Source organism: Artemia sp. Qi Xiang Cuo, chromosome 2, assembly GCF_049724085.1.
Source record: "Artemia sp. Qi Xiang Cuo chromosome 2, ASM4972408v1, whole genome shotgun sequence".
Taxonomy (NCBI): domain Eukaryota; kingdom Metazoa; phylum Arthropoda; class Branchiopoda; order Anostraca; family Artemiidae; genus Artemia; species Artemia sp. Qi Xiang Cuo.
The window spans coordinates 9203375-9225435 of record NC_142795.1 but is presented as its reverse complement, the minus strand read 5'-3'; the positions used below and the strand labels follow the sequence as shown (position 1 = coordinate 9225435).

Sequence of the window (22061 nt, the reverse complement as noted above, 5' to 3'; positions counted from 1 at the left end):
ACAAATGTTGCACAGGAGGGCAAATATTGTGACATCTGGAAAGATTTATCAGAAATTTTCCAACTAATGAAAAGAGTAAGATCTGGGTGAAGCATATTATAGATGAAATATAATATGATTTCAGCTTAGCGCAACAGCAACCCAGAACTGCTGAAACCAAAAAACGGAAGAAATCTTCGAGTAACCCACAAAATGAAAAAACTGAATCTGGAGACGGAATATGAACCAGTTGTTTTGTAAGATAAACTCGACAAAGTAGTTTTTACTGATTAGGGATGAGATTGCAGTACCCACGACTCCACAAGATACCCAGGACCAAAAGACTTGGTAACACTCTTCTTCCTACATCTGAGCTGACGCAAGTTAGCACATTCTTTTTATCAAGATCTGGTCTACTACAGGGGGGCTACGATGGTTCAAAGTGTTTCAAATGTTCAATATCTTGAAATATCTCAAGAAATACTGAATGGAAGAAATCCATTTGGGTCTAGGGTTGTAGAGTAGATAATTATTTATAAGCCTGGTCCTCTACTTGAAGTAAGTATTTCATTCTAACAGAGACTACATAAATTGAACTTTTGAATATTGTAGCCACTCTGTAAGTCAAGTTCAAACAGACACAAAAATACAAGTTCTACTTACTCGGCATTTTTATTTTCAGCTATTTCCTTAGCTGTTTGCACTACCAGACTTGCAAGCACTTCTCCTCTACTATCATTAAAACCCTTCATTATTCTTCAGACTTCATTATTCTTCTTCCTGAAAAGTAAACAGAAGAAAATGGTGATCGTGATGAAATATTGCTGTGGTTTCGTGAAATCCGTAGATGCATGGTTTCGCCTGCTTGGATTTTGCCGCAGATGTTAGATTTTGCCACCCATTTTCCTGCTGGATGTAGATACTAGGTTTTACAATTCTAATATTTGCGTACTTGGTTTTGGCTGCAGAAAACCGGCAAAATATGTTTTTATCAATGTAGATACTTGGGGGTATCTCGGCAACTATAGCAGATACAAAAGTCGGACTTCACCACTGGATTCACCGTGTTAAGATTAGGGGTGGTCTATCCTTAACTCAAAATCGAATTTTTGTGATACTCGGTTTTGGCAGAGGACAGCAGAATTGTGAACGGGAAAATAGAGGTGGGGTGCATGCTTGTTTTAAAAACTATTTAAGAATTGTTGAGTGCATTCCTTGTATATATTTTTACAGCAAAAAAACTTAATTACCCTTAAAACTTAATTATATTTTTATAGCAAAAAAACTTAATTACCTTTTTTTAATAGCTAGAATTTGTTATAGATTATCCTGTTGGTGATGCCGTAGATGAGAGTAAATACCCAGTGACTCCGACACCGACTTCAAAATACCAGAAAATGGCAGCAGTGGACAAAACTCTTTCTAACAAGGTGTCATCCGACTCTGGAGCACTTTGTCAGTACGAATAATCTACGATAAACAAATCCATCAACTTCTAAGCAAAACACACACCTCGTAAACTTAAGTTCTGTAAAATCATCAGAATGCAGGAGCGACAAAACAAGCGCTAAAAAAAGAATATTAAATCTAAAAAAATAAAGTAAAAGCGAGAACTTTGGTCTGCAAAACGAAAGTTGAAAAGGATGTTCTACAGGAAGCTGAAAAGCTTCTGACAGGGATAGCCTTACCTCTGATTAAGATAAACCTTCGCAGAGCTAAGATTAAACTCCCGTTTACGACAAAAGAAAAAACAAAAGCTTTGATTCTATACTTCCTGACATCCGTTAGGACTCTACAAAGGTATTTGTCTCAAGTAAACCTGGTATAGGGTTTTAACGAAAAAGTAATTTTAATGCTCCTGCAAAAAAGCTTACAAATGGACGAATACTATAGCTTAGCAGTTGATGACATGGCTTTCGAGCCAGGGATTGACTATATTAGGGAAACGGATGTTGTGCTTGGTAAAGACAAAAATGGAATAATCCGATACGCAAGTGTTTTACCGCTTCAGGGCATTAAGAATAACTGGAAGCAACCTCTTGCTTATTTTTTTCTACGAGTGGGTTAACACGGGCGAAATTAAAAACCGCTGTAATGGAATGCATTGACAAATGTAGATAATCAGGGTTTTTGATCAAAGTAGTAATTTCAGACCAGGGAGGTAATTTTTAAGGATTAAAAAAAGAATTGGGGGTTTTTCGGGAGAAACCCTATTTCGTGAGAGAGGATGAAAAGGTTTATTTATGACCCTCCTCACCTTCTCAAGAGCATGATAAACAATTTGAACCGATATGATGTCAAGTTCGGGAGATGGAGAGCATCTTGGGCCGATTTCCTTCTCTTTATCATCTAGATGAGAAACTTTGGATGCGAGCTGCCCTTAAACTAAGTAAACCCCATGCATACCCTACCAGCCTAAAAAAAAATGAAGGTTAGCACAGCTGCGCAAAGTTTAAGTCATTCTGTTTCGGCTGGCAAAAGCTATTATGTCAGCAAAGGCCTATTACCGCCGAAAGTTCTCGGAACAGCTGAATTTTGCGCATTCTTTGACAAGCTATTAGACTCCGTGAATGCAATTGGCTATTCTAGCAAGAAAATTCATAGAGATGCCCTTTCTTCATCTAGCAAGTCCTTCCAATTTTTACAAAGTTCTATGAAAACATTAGCAAGCGTTAACTTTGCTCATAAGAAAACAGGACGAAGCATGGATTCTAGAATCCACTGTGTGAAAGGTTGGCTACTCTCGGTCTCTGACATCCTGGACCTTACCAAAGAGCTGACCACGCGAGGTTTTCAGTTTGTCTGCACTCGGCGGTTGAATCAGGACAGCCTAGAGCAATGTTTCGGAATGATCAGGTGTTCTGGTGGATTGTGTGACACACCAACAACCAAGCGCTTTACCATTCTCTATAAACTTGTCCTTTGTAAAACTTTCTATGTTCCCATGAAAAACAGGGGTAATTGTGGGAGGGTAGATCTTCATTCACGTTTATTTGATGATTTTTTGAAAAAGTAGTAGGGCTGATAACCCCAATGCTTAATCAAGACCAGAACACAATTTGCGTTTTACTGAAAAAAAATGACCTTGGATTGTCAGTTTAATTGACATATACTGATATTTATTCCTTAAAGTTTTGATAATTTTTTATTTATGAAAGTAAGAAAAGTGAAAACATTTCAAAAGTATTTTGTTTTCTGTAAAGCGCAAATTGTGTTCTGGTCTTGAGGAGGAATGGAGGTTATCAGTCGTACTCATGTTAATTTTTTCTCGTTTTGAGTTTGACTCAGCTATTTATTTGAGTTTCATTTATTTATTGATAGGGATTTGTGGTATTTTTAGGCTTGGAAGATTATTTGACTTTTTTTTGCTCAATCTTGGCTTAATGGAGCTCTTTACTTTTCATTGAAAACTTCTTTGTGCAAAAAGTTTTTTAAATTAATTTCTGTTTGTTTTTTATTGACATAGTCTTTTTCATGGAAAAAATCATATTTTTTATCTTTCGAGTTTTTTCTATAAGAATTTTTTGAGTTTTTTCCATAAGGTTGCTATTTGTATGTTGGAGAAACTTTTTCAACAGCTTTTAATTCTTATACAAACAGTATTTTTAATTTATTTTTATAGCTTCTGAAGTTGATCTGAAAAATAAATTTAGTTTAGTACCCAAAACATTCTATCTAAGGTCTTGAACAACCTCGATACACTTACACTCTGCTGATATATTTTAGCAGTAATAGTAGAAGCAGTGATAATAGTAGCTCCAAAACTTCTAACTTAATACCCCCAGACCAACTTAATTTCAACTTAATACAAAATGCCTTTTGATTTTTTTAAAGCAAGATTTAGTTTTAAAGCACAATCGCACTATTGCATAATTGTGGGGGGTTGACATGCCTAATATCCCTAAAGACATAGATGCTGGACCCTTCTACTAGGCTGAACAAAATGGCTGTCTCAAAGTGTCGACTGGATTCGTTTTGAAAATGAATGGGCTTGAGAGAAGGGCTGTTTGCCCTCCAACATCTTGTTCTGTTAAAAAAGGCATAAGAACTTTTAATTTTGAATTTAATTAGCTCCTATATACGTTTCAATGATATTTCCAGCTTTTATAGAGTAGTGCTGCCTATAATATTGCTTTTATGCCCTTTTGAAAACCTGGATGCATACAGTTTTTTCCTTTAATTGAAACTTCTAAACGTCCCCTAAGAGTTTTATCCTAATACCAATAGCGTCATCAGTTACATTGACTGTAGTGGTAGAATAGAAAGTATACATATAATGCCTTCTGGATAGTTCAAAATCCCCACAACTTCCCCTTAAAGGTTCAAATGAAAAATATAAGTTGGCATAATGTAAGCTGATAATCTGGAGAGGTTGAAATCTTTAAAGACATAATTACTGGACCTTTCAATTATGCTTAATGGGATATGAGATATGAGATATACATTTATTAAAAAAGAAAACAAACACTATTCGCTTTTCGCCTTCCAAGAAAGGCAATAAGCTTGGAAGGGCAAGCGAGGTTATCACCCTCAGCTAAGTAAAACCAAATTTATACCGAGCTACTCAATACACAAGAAACCCAACTGATGAAAGGAATAAAGGAAAAAAGAGGAAGAGGAAAAGACAAGAAGAAGATAGAAAAAAAATTACCAAAAAGAACATCGGGGAAATACCTTAAATAGAATGGCAACCTGGAGCGGGCTTGACATCAAATTCACTCCCGAGATAAGGAAACTTCTTTGCCCGTGACTTGAAAGCCGGAAGAATAGGCCCATTTTTCACACACTAGGGCAATATATTCCAAACATGGGGAATATAATGGCGAATCACAACAGATGCCTAAGTGGTGCTCCTAAACTCATGAGTTAAGTTATCAGCTTTTCTTGTATTATGATCATGACGGTCTCTATTAAAAGTAAAAAGACTTTCAAAAGCAGGGGTAAGCAGCTGATTCAAATATTTATACGAGAAAATCGCGACCTGGTAATCTCGAATTTGGGATACATCCATTAACTTATTCTTTTCAAAATGTTCATGAGCAGGAACCTCATCAGAATCATAAAATTCCAATAACAATTTTAGAGCTCTATTCTGAAGTTTTTGTACTCTTTTGAAACATGTTACGAAATTACTTGCCCATGCGTAGCTAATATATGGACAAAATATAGAAAAATAAATCATTTTCAGAATCTTTTTTGGGACTAGATTTTCAATTCTTCACATCACCCCAAGGTCTCTGCTTAATTTTTCAGCTATCGCACTTGAATGGTTTTTCCACGAAAGGTTTTCATCAATTAAAAAACCCAAATACCTTGTTGTTGCTACTCTCTTTAGCACATTTCCTTGAACCGTGATATGATCATTTCCAGCACCTGACGAAAGTCTAGAAAATATCATGAACAAAGTTTTAGAAAAGTTTAGGGTTAACATATTTTGTGGAGAAAATGTTAGAAATTCAGAAACTGCATTATGTATTTTATTTTACAGAACATCAAGGGAAGGCACTGCCAGAAAGAGCAAGGTGTCACCTGCAAACAGGATGACACCAGCCTCTGACATGTAATATTTCACTCGATCAATAAAAATGATAAAAAGTAGGGGTCCCAGGATTGACCCTTGGGGGACCCCGCACTCTATTTTCTTTTTTGAAGATAAAAATGATCGATTCTGAACTATCTGATACCGATTGTGTAGATACGATGAAAACCACTCAAGGCTTGAACCCTTCGCCCCAATCAAGTCAAGAGCTTGAATCAGCTCTGAGTAGTCCACTTCATCGAACGCTTTTTTCATATCCAGAAACACAGCTGCGGGTATGAGACCAGCTTCAAATGTATCACTAATTCGATCAAACAATTTCAGAACTGCAATATCCGTAGATAGCCCTTTTCTGAACCCAAATTGATTTTTCATTAGAATTTTATTCTTTTCAATATAATAGCTTAACTGAGCATGTACCACTTTCTAATATAACTTAGAGAAAAACTGGAGAATAGATATAGGTCTTTGATTCGATGGGTCATCTTTTTTCCCTCCTTTATGAAGAGGAGCCACTCTTGAAATCTTAAGTGCTTCCGGGAAGACTCCAAGATCAAGAAAAAGGTTGATAAGGTGCGTCAAAACAGGTAGGACACTCGTTTTTACGGCTTTTATGAGTTTCAGCGAAAACTCATCCATACCACTAGAGCTTGACTTCATCGTGGCCAGGAATCGTCCCGCTTCCCGTTCCGAATATCTTGCAAACTAAAAGGAATTCTAACTTACTGGCTGTCTTTCAAAGATAGATCCAAAACTCGCAGATGTGTGTAGTTTAGCCCATGCTTGATCGCAAAGTCTTTTTCCTTCATTTGCAAAATAACCACAAAGAAATTCAGCTCTGTGTTGAGAATCAGAAGACCTCCTATCGTCTCCGAGGCTCTCACCTCCTCCTTACTATGAAATTTACCCAAAAGCATATTTATTGTTTCCCATGTATTTTTCATATTTCTTGATTTTCATGAAATTCATTTTGGAAATAAAGTTTCTGAGCATTCCATTTTACTGAATTAAAAACATTCCGAAATCTTTTGAATTTTATTACATTATCATCTGAATGGTCCTTTAAATAATGCACATAAAGTTTGTTTTTCTGCTTTATTGAAACTAGAATAGCTTTTGTTATCCATGGTTTCTTAGGAAATTTTCTATTAGAGTTTATTCCTCGCAAGGGACATTTTTCGTTCATTTTATTCGTCACTATCTCATTGAAGAGGTCATGTGCTGTATTTGGACACTTTTCCTCTATTACACGCGAGAAATTTATTTCATCCATCGTATTTGCAAAACTCTTGCGATTTTTTGTATTGTTTTCACGGTAAAACGAAGCCCTTTCATTTCGTTTATTTTCCTTTGACTGATTCAGCTTTATTTTACTTATTAAAGGAAGGTGATCTGAGTCGTCGGACACAACCAAATCTGCTTGGGATCTGTCAAACAATCCACCATTAACGAAAAAATTATCAATTAAAGGCGCCAAAAGATTCGAAATCCGAATTGGAATAGTTACGAGAGGAAAACTATTATGTGAAACCATCATATTAACAAAATCCGAGCTATTAGATCTCTTTTGTATATCTATATTAAAATCTCTCATCATAAATTTGTTTTTATTTTCATTATTAATTTTATCTAATAATAATTCAAACTCACCAAGAAAAAAAAACTAAAATCACATGGCGAATTTTCGTAAATTAATCCCAAAATATAATTTTTTTATCTTCATTTTTTATTTCAATGAAAAGGGTTTCGACCCTGCCTTAGAGCCAAAGGGAAGGGTCATCCCTAACCCAATATTAGGTACCTTCATTAATCAAAAGGCCTAGACCACTCCGCTCCATGGTTGTCCATTCTCTTCGCTCGCAAACACATCCTGGAAAAGAAAAATCCCAGGGCAGTGACTTGCTAGAAACAAATGTCTCACAAAGGCCTACAATACACGACGTCTTATCTAGCGAACTTTAAATCTCACATAAAGAAGAATATGCCGTTCTTAGACCTTGACAATTCCAGAAAACGATTGCTCTTTCTGCACTCGCAGGCGTTGAATACTCATAAAGATTATTCGGATTCGCATAATTACTTTGAGGGCGTTGTTATCCTCAAAGACAGTTTCCGGACCTTTCAACTTCGTTGAACAAAATGGCTATCTCAAAATTTTGATTGAGTGTGTTTGGAAAAAATAGTGGGCGTAACGAGGGTGGTTAGTTGCCCTCCAATCACTTTCGACTAATATAAAGGACACTAACTCTTTCAATTTCCAATCGAATGAGCCTTTTTCCAAGTTTCTACAACAACAAATAGCCATCATATAGAACAAAATGGCTATCTCAAAATTTTGATTGGATGTGTCTGGGGAAATGGTGGGCATAGGAAGGGGTTTAGTTGCCCTCAAAGCACTTTCGACTATTAAAAAGGGCACAAGCCCTTCCAATTTCCAATCAAATGAGCCCTTTTTGAAGTTTCTACGACAACTCCTTCGATACGAAGTGCCCTGGTTTAAGAGAAAAAAAAATAAAAAATTGGACCCAAATCGCTCTTTACTTAGGCAGCGCTATTGCACTGCCTATTATATAACATATCGCGCAAATTAAAACCCAGGGCATAACTTACAACTCTTGTTCTGAAGGTTCTGGGGGGAGGGGGTGTCATCTTCAAAGACATAATTTCTGGACCTTTCAACTTCGTTGAACAAAGTGGCTATCTTAAAATTTTGGTTGGATGCGTTTGGGGAAATGGTGGGCGTGGGAGGGGGTTTAGTTTCCCTCCAATCACTTTCTACTCTAAACAAAGACACTAGCCCTTTCAATTTCCAATTGAATGAGACTTTTTCGAAGTTTCTACGAAAACAAATAGCCATCTCAAAATTTCTATCAGATGTATTTTGGGAAAATACGAGGTGCGGGAGGGGGAAGGTATCCACCCTTCCATCACTCTGAATCTCAAAAAGCGCACTAAAACTTTTGATTAGCAATCCAATGAACCCCTTCCGAAGTTTATACGATCACTCTTTCTATATAAACCTTATATGCCTCAATGGCACAACTTACAACTCTTGTCATGAGGGCTCTGGGAGGGGGGTATCATCCTCAAAGACATAATTTCCAAACTTTTTAAATACGTTGAACAAAATGGCTGTCTCAAAGTTTTGATTGGATGTGTTTGGGGAAATTTTTGATGTGGGAGGGGTGCTGGTTGCCCTCCAACCACTTTTGACTATTAAAAAGGGCATAAGTCTTTCCAATTTCAAGTCAAATGAGTCCTTTTTTAAGTTTCTATGACAACTCCTTAAGTACAAAGTGCCCTGGTCTGAAAAGATAATAATACGTTGTGCCCACTTCGCTCTTTACTTAGGCAGCGCTATTGCACTGCCTATGATATAACATATCGCGCCAACATCTCGTCCCAGTTTAAAGTTAGCCGGCAACCCCAGCACTTTATGTGTTATTTCGCCATTGCTAGGGCCTTCAATATCAAATAGAGTAAAATAATCCATTACTAAAGAGTAATATCCTTGATGTTGGCACACTAAACTCTTTTTCAATACAGAAGCAAATCAAACAAGTGACGCAAGATTGTGTCACCCTTACTTTTAAATATTGGACCATGATCATTTTTTTAACATCCAGAACTTCCCCGCTTGAATAACGGACTCTAGTCCTATTATATAAACAAAGAAGCCCCAATTACGTAACAAGCACCTGCATCACTTAGAAAACATTCCCTATTACGTAACAGACAGCTGCGTCTTGAAGGAGACATTTCCTATTATGTAACATTTATATAAAACCTGCGTCTTGAAGAAGTTTAAAAAAAAGTGTCGGGACAGGGATTTGAAGGGATGGGGCTCCTATGAAACTCATTATGCTGTCACTACTGCTATCTTACGGTTTTAATTGATCAACAAAACACGAAAATTTTGCTATCGTTTCGTAGCTTAGATTCAGTTCTGTCAATTTACCAAATTGAATTTTAGAAATGTTTTGCACGGTTTTTTTGATTAAAAATAAGTTGAAAATAATTGAAAGAAGAATAGTTCTTATGTATTTTACAGAAGTTTCGATCCTCTTCTAAGAAAAATCTTAAGTGAAATCATGATTCTGGTTCGATGAATGGGTGGATATGACACTAATGAATCTGCTTCTATAAGTATCATGTCCTTTTGTTGCAAGTCACATCTGCAGACTTGTCTCAGCATCGCTGATCTTTATTTTCAAAAATAGACTAACACTAAAAATATCCAAGTCTTTTTCTAATTCATATTTCAAATTCTTCTTTTTTTTTCTTTTATCCGGCGTTCTTTGGTCTGTACTGAAGTATCCTGGACATAACTCCTTTTCTGGTTTCCTCTTCTTTTTCGTTTTCTTGATCATGGGTTCGTGATGCTGCATGTAATGGCTAGAATCCAACCGACTGTTTTTTTTCGTACTCCTGGAAATAAAATAAAAAATCAATCTCATTTCTTTTTTTTACTCTAAGACTCCCTGCTTAATTGTAATATAATTCATCACTATTTCACTATCATTTCCTTTACTCTACTACCTATCTATCATACCTCTTACTTGGTCTTTCATAGCTTTCTACTTTTCTGATTTCTCACATACCTAAATTGTTCTCTCCTAATACATTTAATTTACATTTTTCCTTAAAACAATTCTTTTTTATTAATCTTAGTCTTCAAATTGATGCAAAATCTGTTTGGTCTCACTAAAAGAAAATTGTTTTACTTATATGAATGTCTGAATAATTTGTATATTTCCTACCTTGTTGTCGCGGAAACAGTGTCATTTAATTTAGCTGATAAAAGTCTTTGAGACCTCTTGCCCACATCCCTATGTATCTAAAATTCTGAAAAAAATCGGATATTCAACTTTTAATTAAAATAATCTTCATATACAGACATGCAGATCCTGTAGTAGCGTTCGCCAAACTTAAAATCAAGGAATGTGGATGACAAATCAGCTAAAAATAGGCTAAAAAAATATTGCATAAATCAAACAGTTCGTGGTAACGAACTGTAAGTAAGGAGCGACCCGGCTCAATGGTAACCAAAACTCTAGAAAACAGGTTTTTGATACCAATAGATATATCAAAAGAATCAAATTTCAGTGCTGATTTTAAATATATAACTTTCATTAAGTTTAGTGCTATTTATCAAAAGTTATGCGCCTGAGAAAATTTGGCTGATTTTCAAAAAAAGGGAGAAAGACCCCCTAAAAGTTATAGAACCTTAATGAAAATCACAGCATCATATTCAGTGTATGAGAGAACCCTACTGTAGAGGTTTCAAGCTCCTATCTACAAAAATGTCGTATTTTGCAATTTTTGCCGGAAGAAAGATCACGGATGCGTATTTATTTGTTTTTTTTTGTTTTTTTTTTCCCAGGGGTGATCGTATTGACCCAGGGGTCCTAGAATATCGTGGGAGGACTCATTGGAATGTAAATTGAAAGTTCTAGTTCCGTTTTTAAGTGACCAAAAAAAATGGAGGGCAACTAGACCCCCTCCCACGCTCATTTTTTTCTCAAAGTCACCCAATCAAAATTTTGAGATAGCCATTTTGTTCAACATGGTCGAAAATATGATAAATTTGTCTTTTAGTGTGACTTAATTCCCCGAAGTTCCCAAAGGGAGGGCTAAGAGTTATGAACTTTACCCAATGTTAACATATAGTATTGGTTATTGGGAAGTATACAGAAGTTTTCAGGAGGTTCTTTTTTGGTAGTGGGAGGGAAGGGTGGGTCGGTGGTTATGGTGGAGGATCTGTTCATGATGGAAGTTTTCATGGGGGAAGGGAAATTGCCATGAAGGGGGCGCCAGACTTGCCAGCATTATTTATTGGTTATTGGGAAGTATACAACCATTTTCAGGAAGGATTTTTTCTGGGGGGGGGGGGGCTAGAGGAGGGGGTAACTCTGGAGAATAGTTCCGTGGAGGATGTGTCTTTGGGGTAAGAGACATTTCTATGAAGGGGGCGCCGGATTTCCAAGCATTAGAAATTAAATCGATCATTAGACGATCAGAAATTAAATAAAAAAAAACAAGTTTTTTCAACTGAAATGCAAGAAGGAATATTAGAACTTAAAACGAACAGAAATTTGAACGTATGTAAGGGGGTTCTCCCCCAAGTCAATACCTTGCTCTTTACGCTACAGTTTTTTTTAGTGCTTTCAAAAGAGCTATCTATTCTAATTAAACGGCCTTTGTGATTCAGGGGTTTGTGAATCAAAATTTTTTTTAACTTTTAACGTAAAGAGCGTGGTATTGACTAAGGGAGAACCCCTTCATATACGTAATAACATATACGTAATAAAAAAAAGTAAAAAAAACAAGCGATACGGCTCAATAGTAATCGAAACTTTTAAAAACGGAATTTTGATGTCAATAAATGTATCAAAAGAATGTGTTTATAATGCTGATCCTAAATATATAAATTTTATTAAGTTTAGTATTACTCATCAAAGGCTACAGGCCTGAGAAATTTTACTCGATTTTTTAAAGAGGGGGAAACATCCCCTACAAGTGAAAGAATTTTAATGAAAATCGCACCGTCAGAATTCAGCGTATCAGAAAACCCTATTACATAGGTTTCAAGCTCATATCTGCAAAAATCTGCAACTTTGTATTTTTTGCCAGAAGAAAAATATACGAATATAGAAGTTAGTTACGTAAGTTAATTTGTAAAGACATCCATTTAGCAAAAGAAAAGTAAAATTTTGATGCAAATAAAAGCTGCATTAACTAAAAAACGATCAGAAATTAAATAAAAAAAACAAGTTTTTAAACTGAAAGTATGGAGCGACATTAAAACTTAGAACGAACAGAAATTATTCCGTATATGAAAGGGGCTGTCCCTCCTCAACGCCTCGCTCTTTACGCTAAAGTTTGACTCTGTCTCACAACTTTATTTTTTAAAACAATAAAAAACTTTAGCGTAAAGAGCGAGGCGTTGAGGAGGGGACAGCCCCTTTCATAGTGAATAATTTCTGTTTCGTTCTTATATTTTTTATGTAATAGCTTGAGGAGGCGTGGTTTTTCTTAAAATGTGTATTTGTCGGTGGGAATCGATACATTGTTAGTTTTTGAAATTGTACGACCGAAAACGGTTGATAAGTTCAATTAATTAGTCTTACTAATTTATTTTCCAGGTTCAACTTGGCCACACTGACGAAAGTGCAGTACTGCCCTCAAACCTTCACAGTTTTAAACAACCGAAAGAAAAATCTTGGAAAGTCGGGATTTCCAATTATGAATAGACCTAAGATGGGTCCAGGACAGGGAAGGGAGACAAACCAGTCTTCATTTGATTTTCCTAGTGCTTGAAGTATTTTACGGAGGTCGGTCGCACTAAAAAAAAAAAAAAAAAAAAAAAAAAAAAAAAAATATATTTTTCTTCAATGAATTGATGATTAATTTATATTTTGCTATCTTGTTGTCATGGAAACAGTGTCGTTTAGTATAGACGATAAAAGTGTGTGAGAGCTATTGCCCACTTTGTAGTTATTAGCAATTATTTGTTTTTCAACTGAAACAAGTCGAAAAATTCATAATTGACTTAACAATGCCTGTTGATCAAGCACAAAGCAAACGGCAGAACATCGCCTGATGTCTACGCTTCAACCAGTTTATGTAATTATCATAAAAATCCTGCCAAAAGTTACTAGCTTGACGTAGTTACTAATCTTGGTTACGAAAGATATGTCAAACTTAAAGGTATTCCTTTTAGATTCTTCTTGACTTAAAATTTAAAACAAAAGCGGAATTTTGCTGCTTTTATTTTAGAATGAAAGAAAGGTTAAGTTGACATGGCCACGTTTCAAGGATTGCCTAAAATTGTGCTTTTTGACCATCTATCTGGGGTCACCCGAAAAGCAGGTTGTTCCTGAATAGGGTGGGTAAAGGGCGTTAGATAGGGTACTTGTTAAAAATCCCGACCTCACTCAAGAATTTTGATCTGTATGAGCTGCGAAAAACCAGTTTGTTTGTCTGCATTAGGTTATAATTAGCTTAGTCTCATTGAGAAAAACTACGATATAGCCTAGGTGTATTTTTATTAAATGTTTAATGTATAGAGGTGATTAGGTTATGCTAGGTATTTAACATAATGCGTCTGGGCAGCCTGATTTCCATAATTCTCTGTTGTAGTTTCCATATTTTTGTTTTTAAAGTATTACAGATATTTGTGTAGAATCAGGTAAGCACACGGAAATTGTATTGCGAAGATAACCGGCATTTCGTATGAGACGCTGTGTAAAAAAGGGAAGCAAAGGATTTCTCACTCCGGGAACTATATTTAAACGGTACTGTTCTATTATCTGTATAACACGCGTGAGATTGTACAGAGAAGATACTAAAGAAACTAGTCAAACAGGTTGGTACTTGTCAATTATATCGACCCCACCCAAGATGTCCAGTTTGGTTAATGCTAATTAAATAAAAAAAAATAGGATGAAAATATAATAGTTTAGAAACAAATTTGGGCTATATATTTGCCCATTAGGGGGTTGGGGGGTAAAGCATAGCAGTACTTGTCAATTATATCGACCCCCCCCCAAGATATCAAGTTTGGTTAATGCTAATCACTGTATCATATGCAGCGCAATAGATCTGTTTAAGTAAAGAACGATCTTGGCACAATGTATTATTATTTTTTTTGTTTTTATTTCTTTTTCTTTCTCCATACCAGGGCACTTCGTATCGAAGGAGTTGTCATAGAAACTTCGAAAAGGGCTCGTTCGATTGTAAATTGGAATGGCATGTGCCCTTTTAATGGTCGAAAGTGATTGAAAGGCAGCTAATACCCCTTCCATGCCCACCATTTCCCCAAACATATCCAATTGAAATTTTGATATAGCCATTTTGTTCAGCGTAGTTGATTTCCAGATAGAAAATATATTTTTGAGGAGGTCAAACCCCACAATCCTCTGGGCACGGGTTTTAAGTTATGCCCTGGGACCATATAAGAACGATGTTGGCACAATGTATTATTTATTATTAAATAAATAATAAAAGGGCACTTCGTATCGAAGAAGTCGTCGTAGAAAACCCTCAAGGCAAGGGTTTTAAGTTATGCCCTGGGGGCATATAATAACGATGTTTGCACAATGTATTATTTAGAATTTTTTTTTCCTTTAGACTGGGGCACTTCGTATTGAAGAAATTGTCGTAGTAACTTCGAAAACCCCTTCCACGCCCACCATTTCCCCAAACACATCCAATCAAAATTTTTAGATTGTCATTTTGCTCAGCATAGTTAATTTCCAGATCGAAAATATGTTTTGAGGAGGTCACTCCCCCACAATCCTCAGGGCAAAGGTTTCAAGTTACACCCTGGGGGCATTTAAGAACGATATTGGCACAATGTATTATTTATTATTAAATAAATAATAAAATGGCAGTTCGTATCGAAGAAGTTGTCGTAGAAACTTCGAAAAGGGCTCATTCAATTGGAAGTTGGAGTGGCTTGTGCCCTTTTTTACGATGTTGGCACAATGTATTATTATTTTTTTTTGTTTTTCCTTTTTCTTTTTCCATACCAGGACACTTCGTATCGAAGGAGTTGTCGTAGAAACCTCGAAATGGGCTCATTAGATTGGAAATTGGAGGGGCTTGTGCCCTTTTAATAGTCGAAAGTGATTAGAAGGCAACTAACACCCCTTCCACGCCCACCATTTCCCGAAACACATCCAATCAAACTTTGAGATAGCCATTTTTTTCAGCGTAGTTCATTTCCAGATAGAAAATGTGTTTTTGAGGAGGTCACTCCCCAACAACCCACAGGGCAGGGGTTGTAAGTTATGCCCTGGGGGCATATAGGGTTTTATAAAAAGCGTTGTTGTAGAGACCTCAAAAAAGTCTCATTCAAATGGAAATTCAAAGGGCTAGTGCCCATTTTAATAGTCGAAAGTGATTTGAGGGCAACTAGCCCCCGTCTCACATTCACCTTTTCCCCAAAGACATCTAATAAAAATTTTGAGATAGAAATTTTGTCCTGCGCAGTTGAAAGGTCCGGAAAGTTTTTTTGTGAGGATGACCACCCTCTCAAAGCCCTCAGGGCAAAGGTTGTAAGTTATGCCCTGGGGCATATAAGGTTTTTATAGAACGCGTAGTAGTAGAAACTTCAAAAAGGGCTCATTCGATTGGAAATTGAAATGCCTAGTGCCCTTTTTAATAGCCAGAAGTTATTGGATGGCAACTAACACCCCTTCCACGCCCACCATTTCCCCAAACACATCCAATCAAAATTTTGAGATAGTTATTTTGTTCTGGGCAGTTTAAAGTTCAGGAAATTATACCTTTGAGAAGGAAACTCCACCACAGTCTTCAGGGCAAGGGTTATAAGTTATGCCCTGGGGGCACATAAAGTTTTTATTGAAATTTTTGTCGTAGAAACTTGAAAAACAGCTCATTCGATTGCAAATTCAAAGGGCTAGTGTCCTTTTTAATATTCAAAAGAGATTTGAGTGCAACTAATCCCCCTCTCACGCCCACCTTTTCCCCAAACATATACAATCAAAATTTTTAGATAGCCATTTTATTCAACGTTGTTGAAAGTTTTGGAAATTAGGTCTTTAAGGATTACAACTGTTTTCCCCCACAGTCCTCAGGGCAAGGGTTGTAAGTTATGACCTGGGGACATATAAGGTTTTTTTAATAGAAAGTGATGTTGTAGAAACTTCAAAAAGGGCTCATATAATTAGAAATTGAAAGGGCTAGTGCCGTTTTTAATAGTCGAAAGTGATTGATTTTCCCAAACACATCCAATCAAAATTTTGAGATATCCATTTTGTTCAACGTAGTTGGAAATTCTGGAAATTAGGTATTTTAGGATGATAAACCCCTCAGAGCCCTCAGTGCAAGGGTTTAAGTTATGCCCTGGGGGCATATAAGGTTTTTATTGAAAGCGTTGTCATAGAAACTTCAAGAGGGCTTATTTGATTGGAAACTGAAAGGGCAGGTGCCTTTTTTAATAGTTGAAAGTGATTGGAGAGGGACTAACGTTCCTCTCACGCCCACCATTTCCCCAAACACATCCAATCAAAATTTTTAGATAGCCATTTTGTTTAACGTAGTTGAAAGTTCTGGAAATTAGGTCTTAGAGGATGACAACCACCCTAACAACCCTTAGGGTAAGGGTTGTAATTTATGCCCTAGGGGTATATAAGGTGTTTATAGAAAGTGTTGTCGTAGAAACTCAAAAATGGCTCATTCAATTGGAAACCGAAAGGTCTAGTGCCCTTTTTTAATAGTCGAAACTGATTGGAAGACCGACATTTTTATAGTAAAGATCGATGTGGGTATAATATATTATTTTTTGTTGTTTAGACCAGGGCAATTCGTATCGAAGGAGTTGTCGTAGGAACTTCGAAAAGGGCTCATTCAATTGAAAATAGAAAGGGTTGATGCCCTTTTTAATAGTCGAAAGTAATTGGAGGGCAACTATTCTCCCACCCACGCCCCCCCTCCCGTTTGGCCAATATTTTTAAAAATTAAATGTTCCCTTAAGATTAAATCAAAATGCACTGTGTTAATGCTAATTTCCAATAAGGCATGTCAGCAGTATCCCAAGAACAACTGAGGGTATTATGTTCAAACTTTCGGGACTACTTCTGCTCTTAAAATTTACCCAAATCAAAACAGCGTAAGTGTATTCAAGCTATTAGATGAGGTATGAAACTAAATTAAACACTACTATTTGTGTCCAGATTTTTAGAAGGGTGTATGTCGTTAAAAATTGCTGAAAATGTTTCTCCAGCATACAAACAGTAGGCCAAAGTACAAAGTCTTAAAAAAACGAAAAGATTTAAAGTATTATTTTCTATTTCCCTGAAAAGACTATGTCAATATAAAACGAACAGAAATTAATTAAAAAAAAATTTTTCCACGAAATAAGTTTTTCAAAGAAAAGCAAAGAACTCCATTAAACAAAAAATGAGAAAAAATAAAATCAAATATACCAAGCGTGAAACTACCACAAATCAGCATCGATAAATAAATGAAACCCAAAACGAACAGAAATTACAATAAATACCGAGTCAAACTCAAAACGGGCAGGAATTAACATTAGTAGGGCTCATAACCCCTATGCCTTCCCAAGGCCAGAACATAATTTGCACTTTACTAAAAAAAATACAAATGAATGTGCATTCTGAGTTTAAAATACATACTGATATTTAGTAATCAAAATGTTAATGTTATTTGATTTATTAAAGTTATAAAAGTAAAAACATTTATATTTTTTTAGGGCAATATTTGGGTTGTATAATGCAAAAGGTAAATATAACATTGGTTTAAGAATGGAAAGAAAAACAAAGAATGACTTTACAAAGATGATCAAGTTAAAAATAAGTTTTATTTGAACAATGCCATAACGTGATGACATTTGATTATGAAATTTGCCGCTTCGCTTCGATATTTCAGTTCCAAAGCTTTATCAATTTTTTCTCAAAGGGAAATAACGTGGTGGGCATGAAGGCAGGCTTGCAGCTAAATTAAATATAGTCACTTCCTTCTTTCGCATATGTTTATTGATATTGGTTTAATTTTTATTGTCTGTAATACTGAGGAGCACATTGAGGAGATAATCAAACGCAAGTTTTTTAAAAGTTTGCCCCTTTGTTCAAAAAAGGAGATAATCAAATATTTAAACTACTAAAACTAAAATAATTGATAGCTAGTTTATCTTCCTTGATAGGGATGTCTCTCTATTTCTTGATTCTTAAATTTTACTTCGTAATATGCACGTGTGCGCAAAAAAATCTTATAAACTGTTCAAGAGGAAATCCTCGCACCCAGTTTCCCAGTTCAGGTCTTTGCACTATTTCCTTATTTTCACAAATTTAATCAACCCCCCGATCCTCTTTTTGGAAATCCTACATAAGCCAATCAGTTAAGTCATACCTGTGAGATGGGACAGTCGCAAACCACTTCGTCGGCTCACAAGTTTCTTTTTGCTTTCGCAATTACGAATAATACAAATTCGTACAAATATTCAGTGACTGAAAAATATATACTAACCCGCTAATGATAGAGCAAATGGGAGGAGTTGTTTGTAAGCGCCGAGAATGTAGTGCCAAAATCATAAGCCTTGATCTTACTGTTATATTATCTATATACAGTGATGCTAATAAAATAAAACAAAATAGGATAAAAATATAATAGTTTAGAAACAAATTTGGGCTATATATTTGCACATTAGGGGGTGGAGGTTAAAACATAGCATATATTAAATACGTAACCTAATCTAATATAATTGACAAGTACCGCTATGCTTTGTCCCAAACTTGACTTCGTGGGGTCGATATAAATGACAGGTACCAACAAGCGCTATGCTTTACCCCCACCCCCCTAATGTGCAAATATATGGCCCAATTTTGTTTCTGAACTACTATATTTTTATCCTATTTTGTTTTATTTCATTAGCATTAACGAAACTTCACTTCTTGCATGCTTACCGGATTCTATACAAGTACCGTATTATATTTTCATAATATTTTTTTGTATATTTCATTATAATTATCCTAGTTTCACTTCTTGGGCGAGGTCAGAATATTTAACAATTACCTAAGATGGGATTGGTAATATGGCAGCTAATTCTTACCCGTAAAAATCACTCTAAGTGATTTCAATGCAATTTCGGATAAATATTATTTAAAAAATGGGAAAAAACATGATTATGTGACTAATACAACCATACTGCATATTATAAAGTAAGAATCTCAGTGTTTTCTTTTAGTTTTGTATATACCCTAAGGATATATCTGGGACCATCAGGGGTGGAGTACATTGTAATGATAACGACTATTATATTGAAGAAGAAAATAAAATCAGGAATCTAATGGTACTATTTTTATTGTAGTAACATGTTTCCTTCAGAAGAGTCGCTAAGTTACAATTTCACCGACGGATTTAATTAAGATTAAAAGTTAATGAGAAGGGATAAAGAGTGAAGTTTTGAATAGATTGAGGTGGAGAAGAAGCGTGCGCAGCTGTGTAAACCTCAGGGGTATTGGTGGTGTACTGAGTTGTTAGTAGTAGTCGTCATATTTTATAAAATGTATAGCCTAGGCTAGTTCAGACATATCGAAAAATTTCTAACTGACGGCGGATCCATTATAGCCTTTTTCAAACAGTTCGTGGTAACGAAGGGTAAGTGAGGTGTGACTCAGATCAATAGAGATCTAAACTCTAAAAAAGAGAATTTTGATAACAATAGACATCTTGATAAACAGAGTTAAATTTTACGCTTATTCCAAATATATAAATTTCAGTAAGTTTAATGTTACCCATCAAACGTTACGAGCATGAGAAAATGTGCCTAATTTTCGAAAAAGAGGAAAAATAGCTTCCAGAAGAGGGCTTAATTTTAATGTCCTCAATAGTTGTAAACATACGTCTATGTAAGAATTGAATCTGTACTGGGATAAGTAAATAAATCTCCAAAACCATGTGAATTACACCAAAAATTTGGAAACTTCTCGTAAAATGATAAAAATCTTGAGGCATTGGGAGGAGGAAAGTGAGGGGCTTATGAGCGGGTTCAAAACACTCCATCCCACCCAAGGCCGTATCCAGGATTTTTGTTCAGGGGCGGGGTGTTCTTGTTCTGGGAAGGTTTTACCAAAAAAAAAAAAAAAAAACCTGTCAAAATTTATTTACATGCATTTTTGATACTTTTCGACGAGTTGGACAAAAATTTCGGAGGGTGGGGATGAACCCGATTACCCCCTCTCCACCTGGATACGGCTTTGCCCCATCTCTGTTGTAATTCCTCAGTGGAGGCACTATTGTCACATTCGGGTAGAAGTTTAAGATTGCTGAGAAGGACGAGAGCACTTATTACTGGCTTCTTGAGATATTGTGGACTCGGCAACATTGCGAGGAGGGGATTTCGACTGCTAGCTGAATCTAGTTTTAATTTTGTTGATCAAGCATCGTTGACATGACAACATTTAAATTTTAAAGGCGTTCGCTGAAATGTTGTAAGGGAGAAAAACAAATCCCACAGCTAATTTTTCTCGGAATAATTTATTATGATCAAGGCTATTTTCTTCATTTATTCACTTCAAGTCGTCATTCGTGAATGGATTAAAAAGAATATTCATTTATCATTATATTCATTGTTTTAGTTTTCATTCTGAATTGAGATTTCGACTACGAGAGTTCAAGGAGTCTGATTGAAAGTTAAAAGGTTTGTCTAATCCTGGTCTAACTTTTCAGTGGCCGTCAGCATTTACATTATACATATGTTAGCGTAAATGCCCAAAAATGGTGAATGTCGGCTTTCGCCGGTGAATGTCAACAAACACCAAATGCGTCAGTGAAAGATCAAATATTTTATTACATTCTTGTGCTTTCCGGCCCTCACCGGTGTATGTTGACAATCACAGACATGCTCTGGTGACTGTCCAAAAGAGAGGAAAAAACCCTAATTCTCAAAACCCAATCCTTATTTCTAATTAGATAACCGAAATGTTTTAGCAGTTGTTGTTGGAATAGAAGCCTCCGACTTCTATAAACACGGAGATGAAAATGGTACCCTCAAGCAATTTTACACACGTAATCAGTTAGTAATTTATAAAGAAAAATTACTTTCTATGGATGAGATTGATTTTCAAGAAATTTTGCTGAGAGAAGCAGCTACGGCTAATTCGAAAAGCGGTGGGCAAGGCTATATACGCTTTCATTGCAAAAGGAAGTGTTCCACAAACAAATGCAGTTGTAAAAACAGGGCCTTTTGTGCAATTCAAAGTGTCATAATAGTTTAAGCTGTTGCAATAAATAAGATTTGAATCATAAAATTTATCAGATTTCACGATATTTGAATATTTTTAACATTTGGTGCTCCAGCGATATTGCAATCAGATAATGGTAAAGAATTCAGTAATCAAGTCAGATCCGAAATTTACGCAATGGGAAATTTTTTATTACTATTATTTTCTTTTCTCATTAAAAATGTACTGTGTGTTCTACGTTTTTCGTCCTTCCTCCTAGAAAGAGCGGCGAAAAATGTATCGCGACTGAATCACGGAGAAGAAAACATAAATCTCAGAATTTCGCAGCATTCACTATTAGTGTATTGTTAATGTCGACATTAATCGGTGTAAGATAGAAACAGGAACATTTAACAAATATTTCGGGTATACACCAAGCGACTATGAGTCTGTTGACATTCACCGGTGATTGTCGACTTTCAACAGATTTCGGACATTCACGGTAACACATACACACAGCTTATGAAGAAAAAAACAAACAAACAAAAACAGACAGTTTTGACGAACTTTGTCTTCGGCTCATTGGCTGAAATTTTTGTTTTATTTTGTTCCTATTTTCCTGCGTTGATAAAATCCCCCCCCCCCCCCCCCCCAAAAAAATACTCTGTATGTGTATATACAAGGCAGCGACGAATCGGGGATTTTTTTTTGGGGGGGGGGATATTTTTCTAATTTTGTACGAGTTGGACAATTTTCGGGGGAGGGAGTTCAAATCTAGTAACTCCCCCTTGGATATGGCCTGGGTATAAGGGGTTTTATTTTCATGCCTGACA

At 35.9% G+C, this 22061-nt stretch overlaps 1 protein-coding gene and 1 long non-coding RNA gene across 3 annotated transcripts in view; one reads left to right on the top strand and one right to left on the bottom strand.

Annotated features, from left to right (window-relative positions):
• Positions 1–9687: 9687 nt before the first annotated feature.
• Positions 9688–18496, bottom strand: LOC148954883 (uncharacterized). Its single transcript, XR_016142714.1, has 2 exons — positions 18416–18496; positions 9688–9946 (listed from the first exon to the last, which is right to left on the bottom strand). It is a non-coding gene; the product is annotated as an uncharacterized LOC148954883 (long non-coding RNA).
• hgo (homogentisate 1,2-dioxygenase) overlaps positions 13106–22061 on the top strand; it is a 34067-nt gene continuing 25111 nt past the window's right edge. Inside the window, exon 1 of one of the 2 annotated variants that reach the window (XM_089098997.1) lies at positions 13106–13144. In XM_089098997.1, coding sequence (XP_088955123.1) covers positions 13121–13144 — 24 coding nt within the window. In that variant the 5' untranslated portion in view covers positions 13106–13120. Of the gene's footprint in view, positions 13229–22061 lie in introns of both variants that reach the window. The other variant, XM_089099000.1, reaches the window with a different exon arrangement.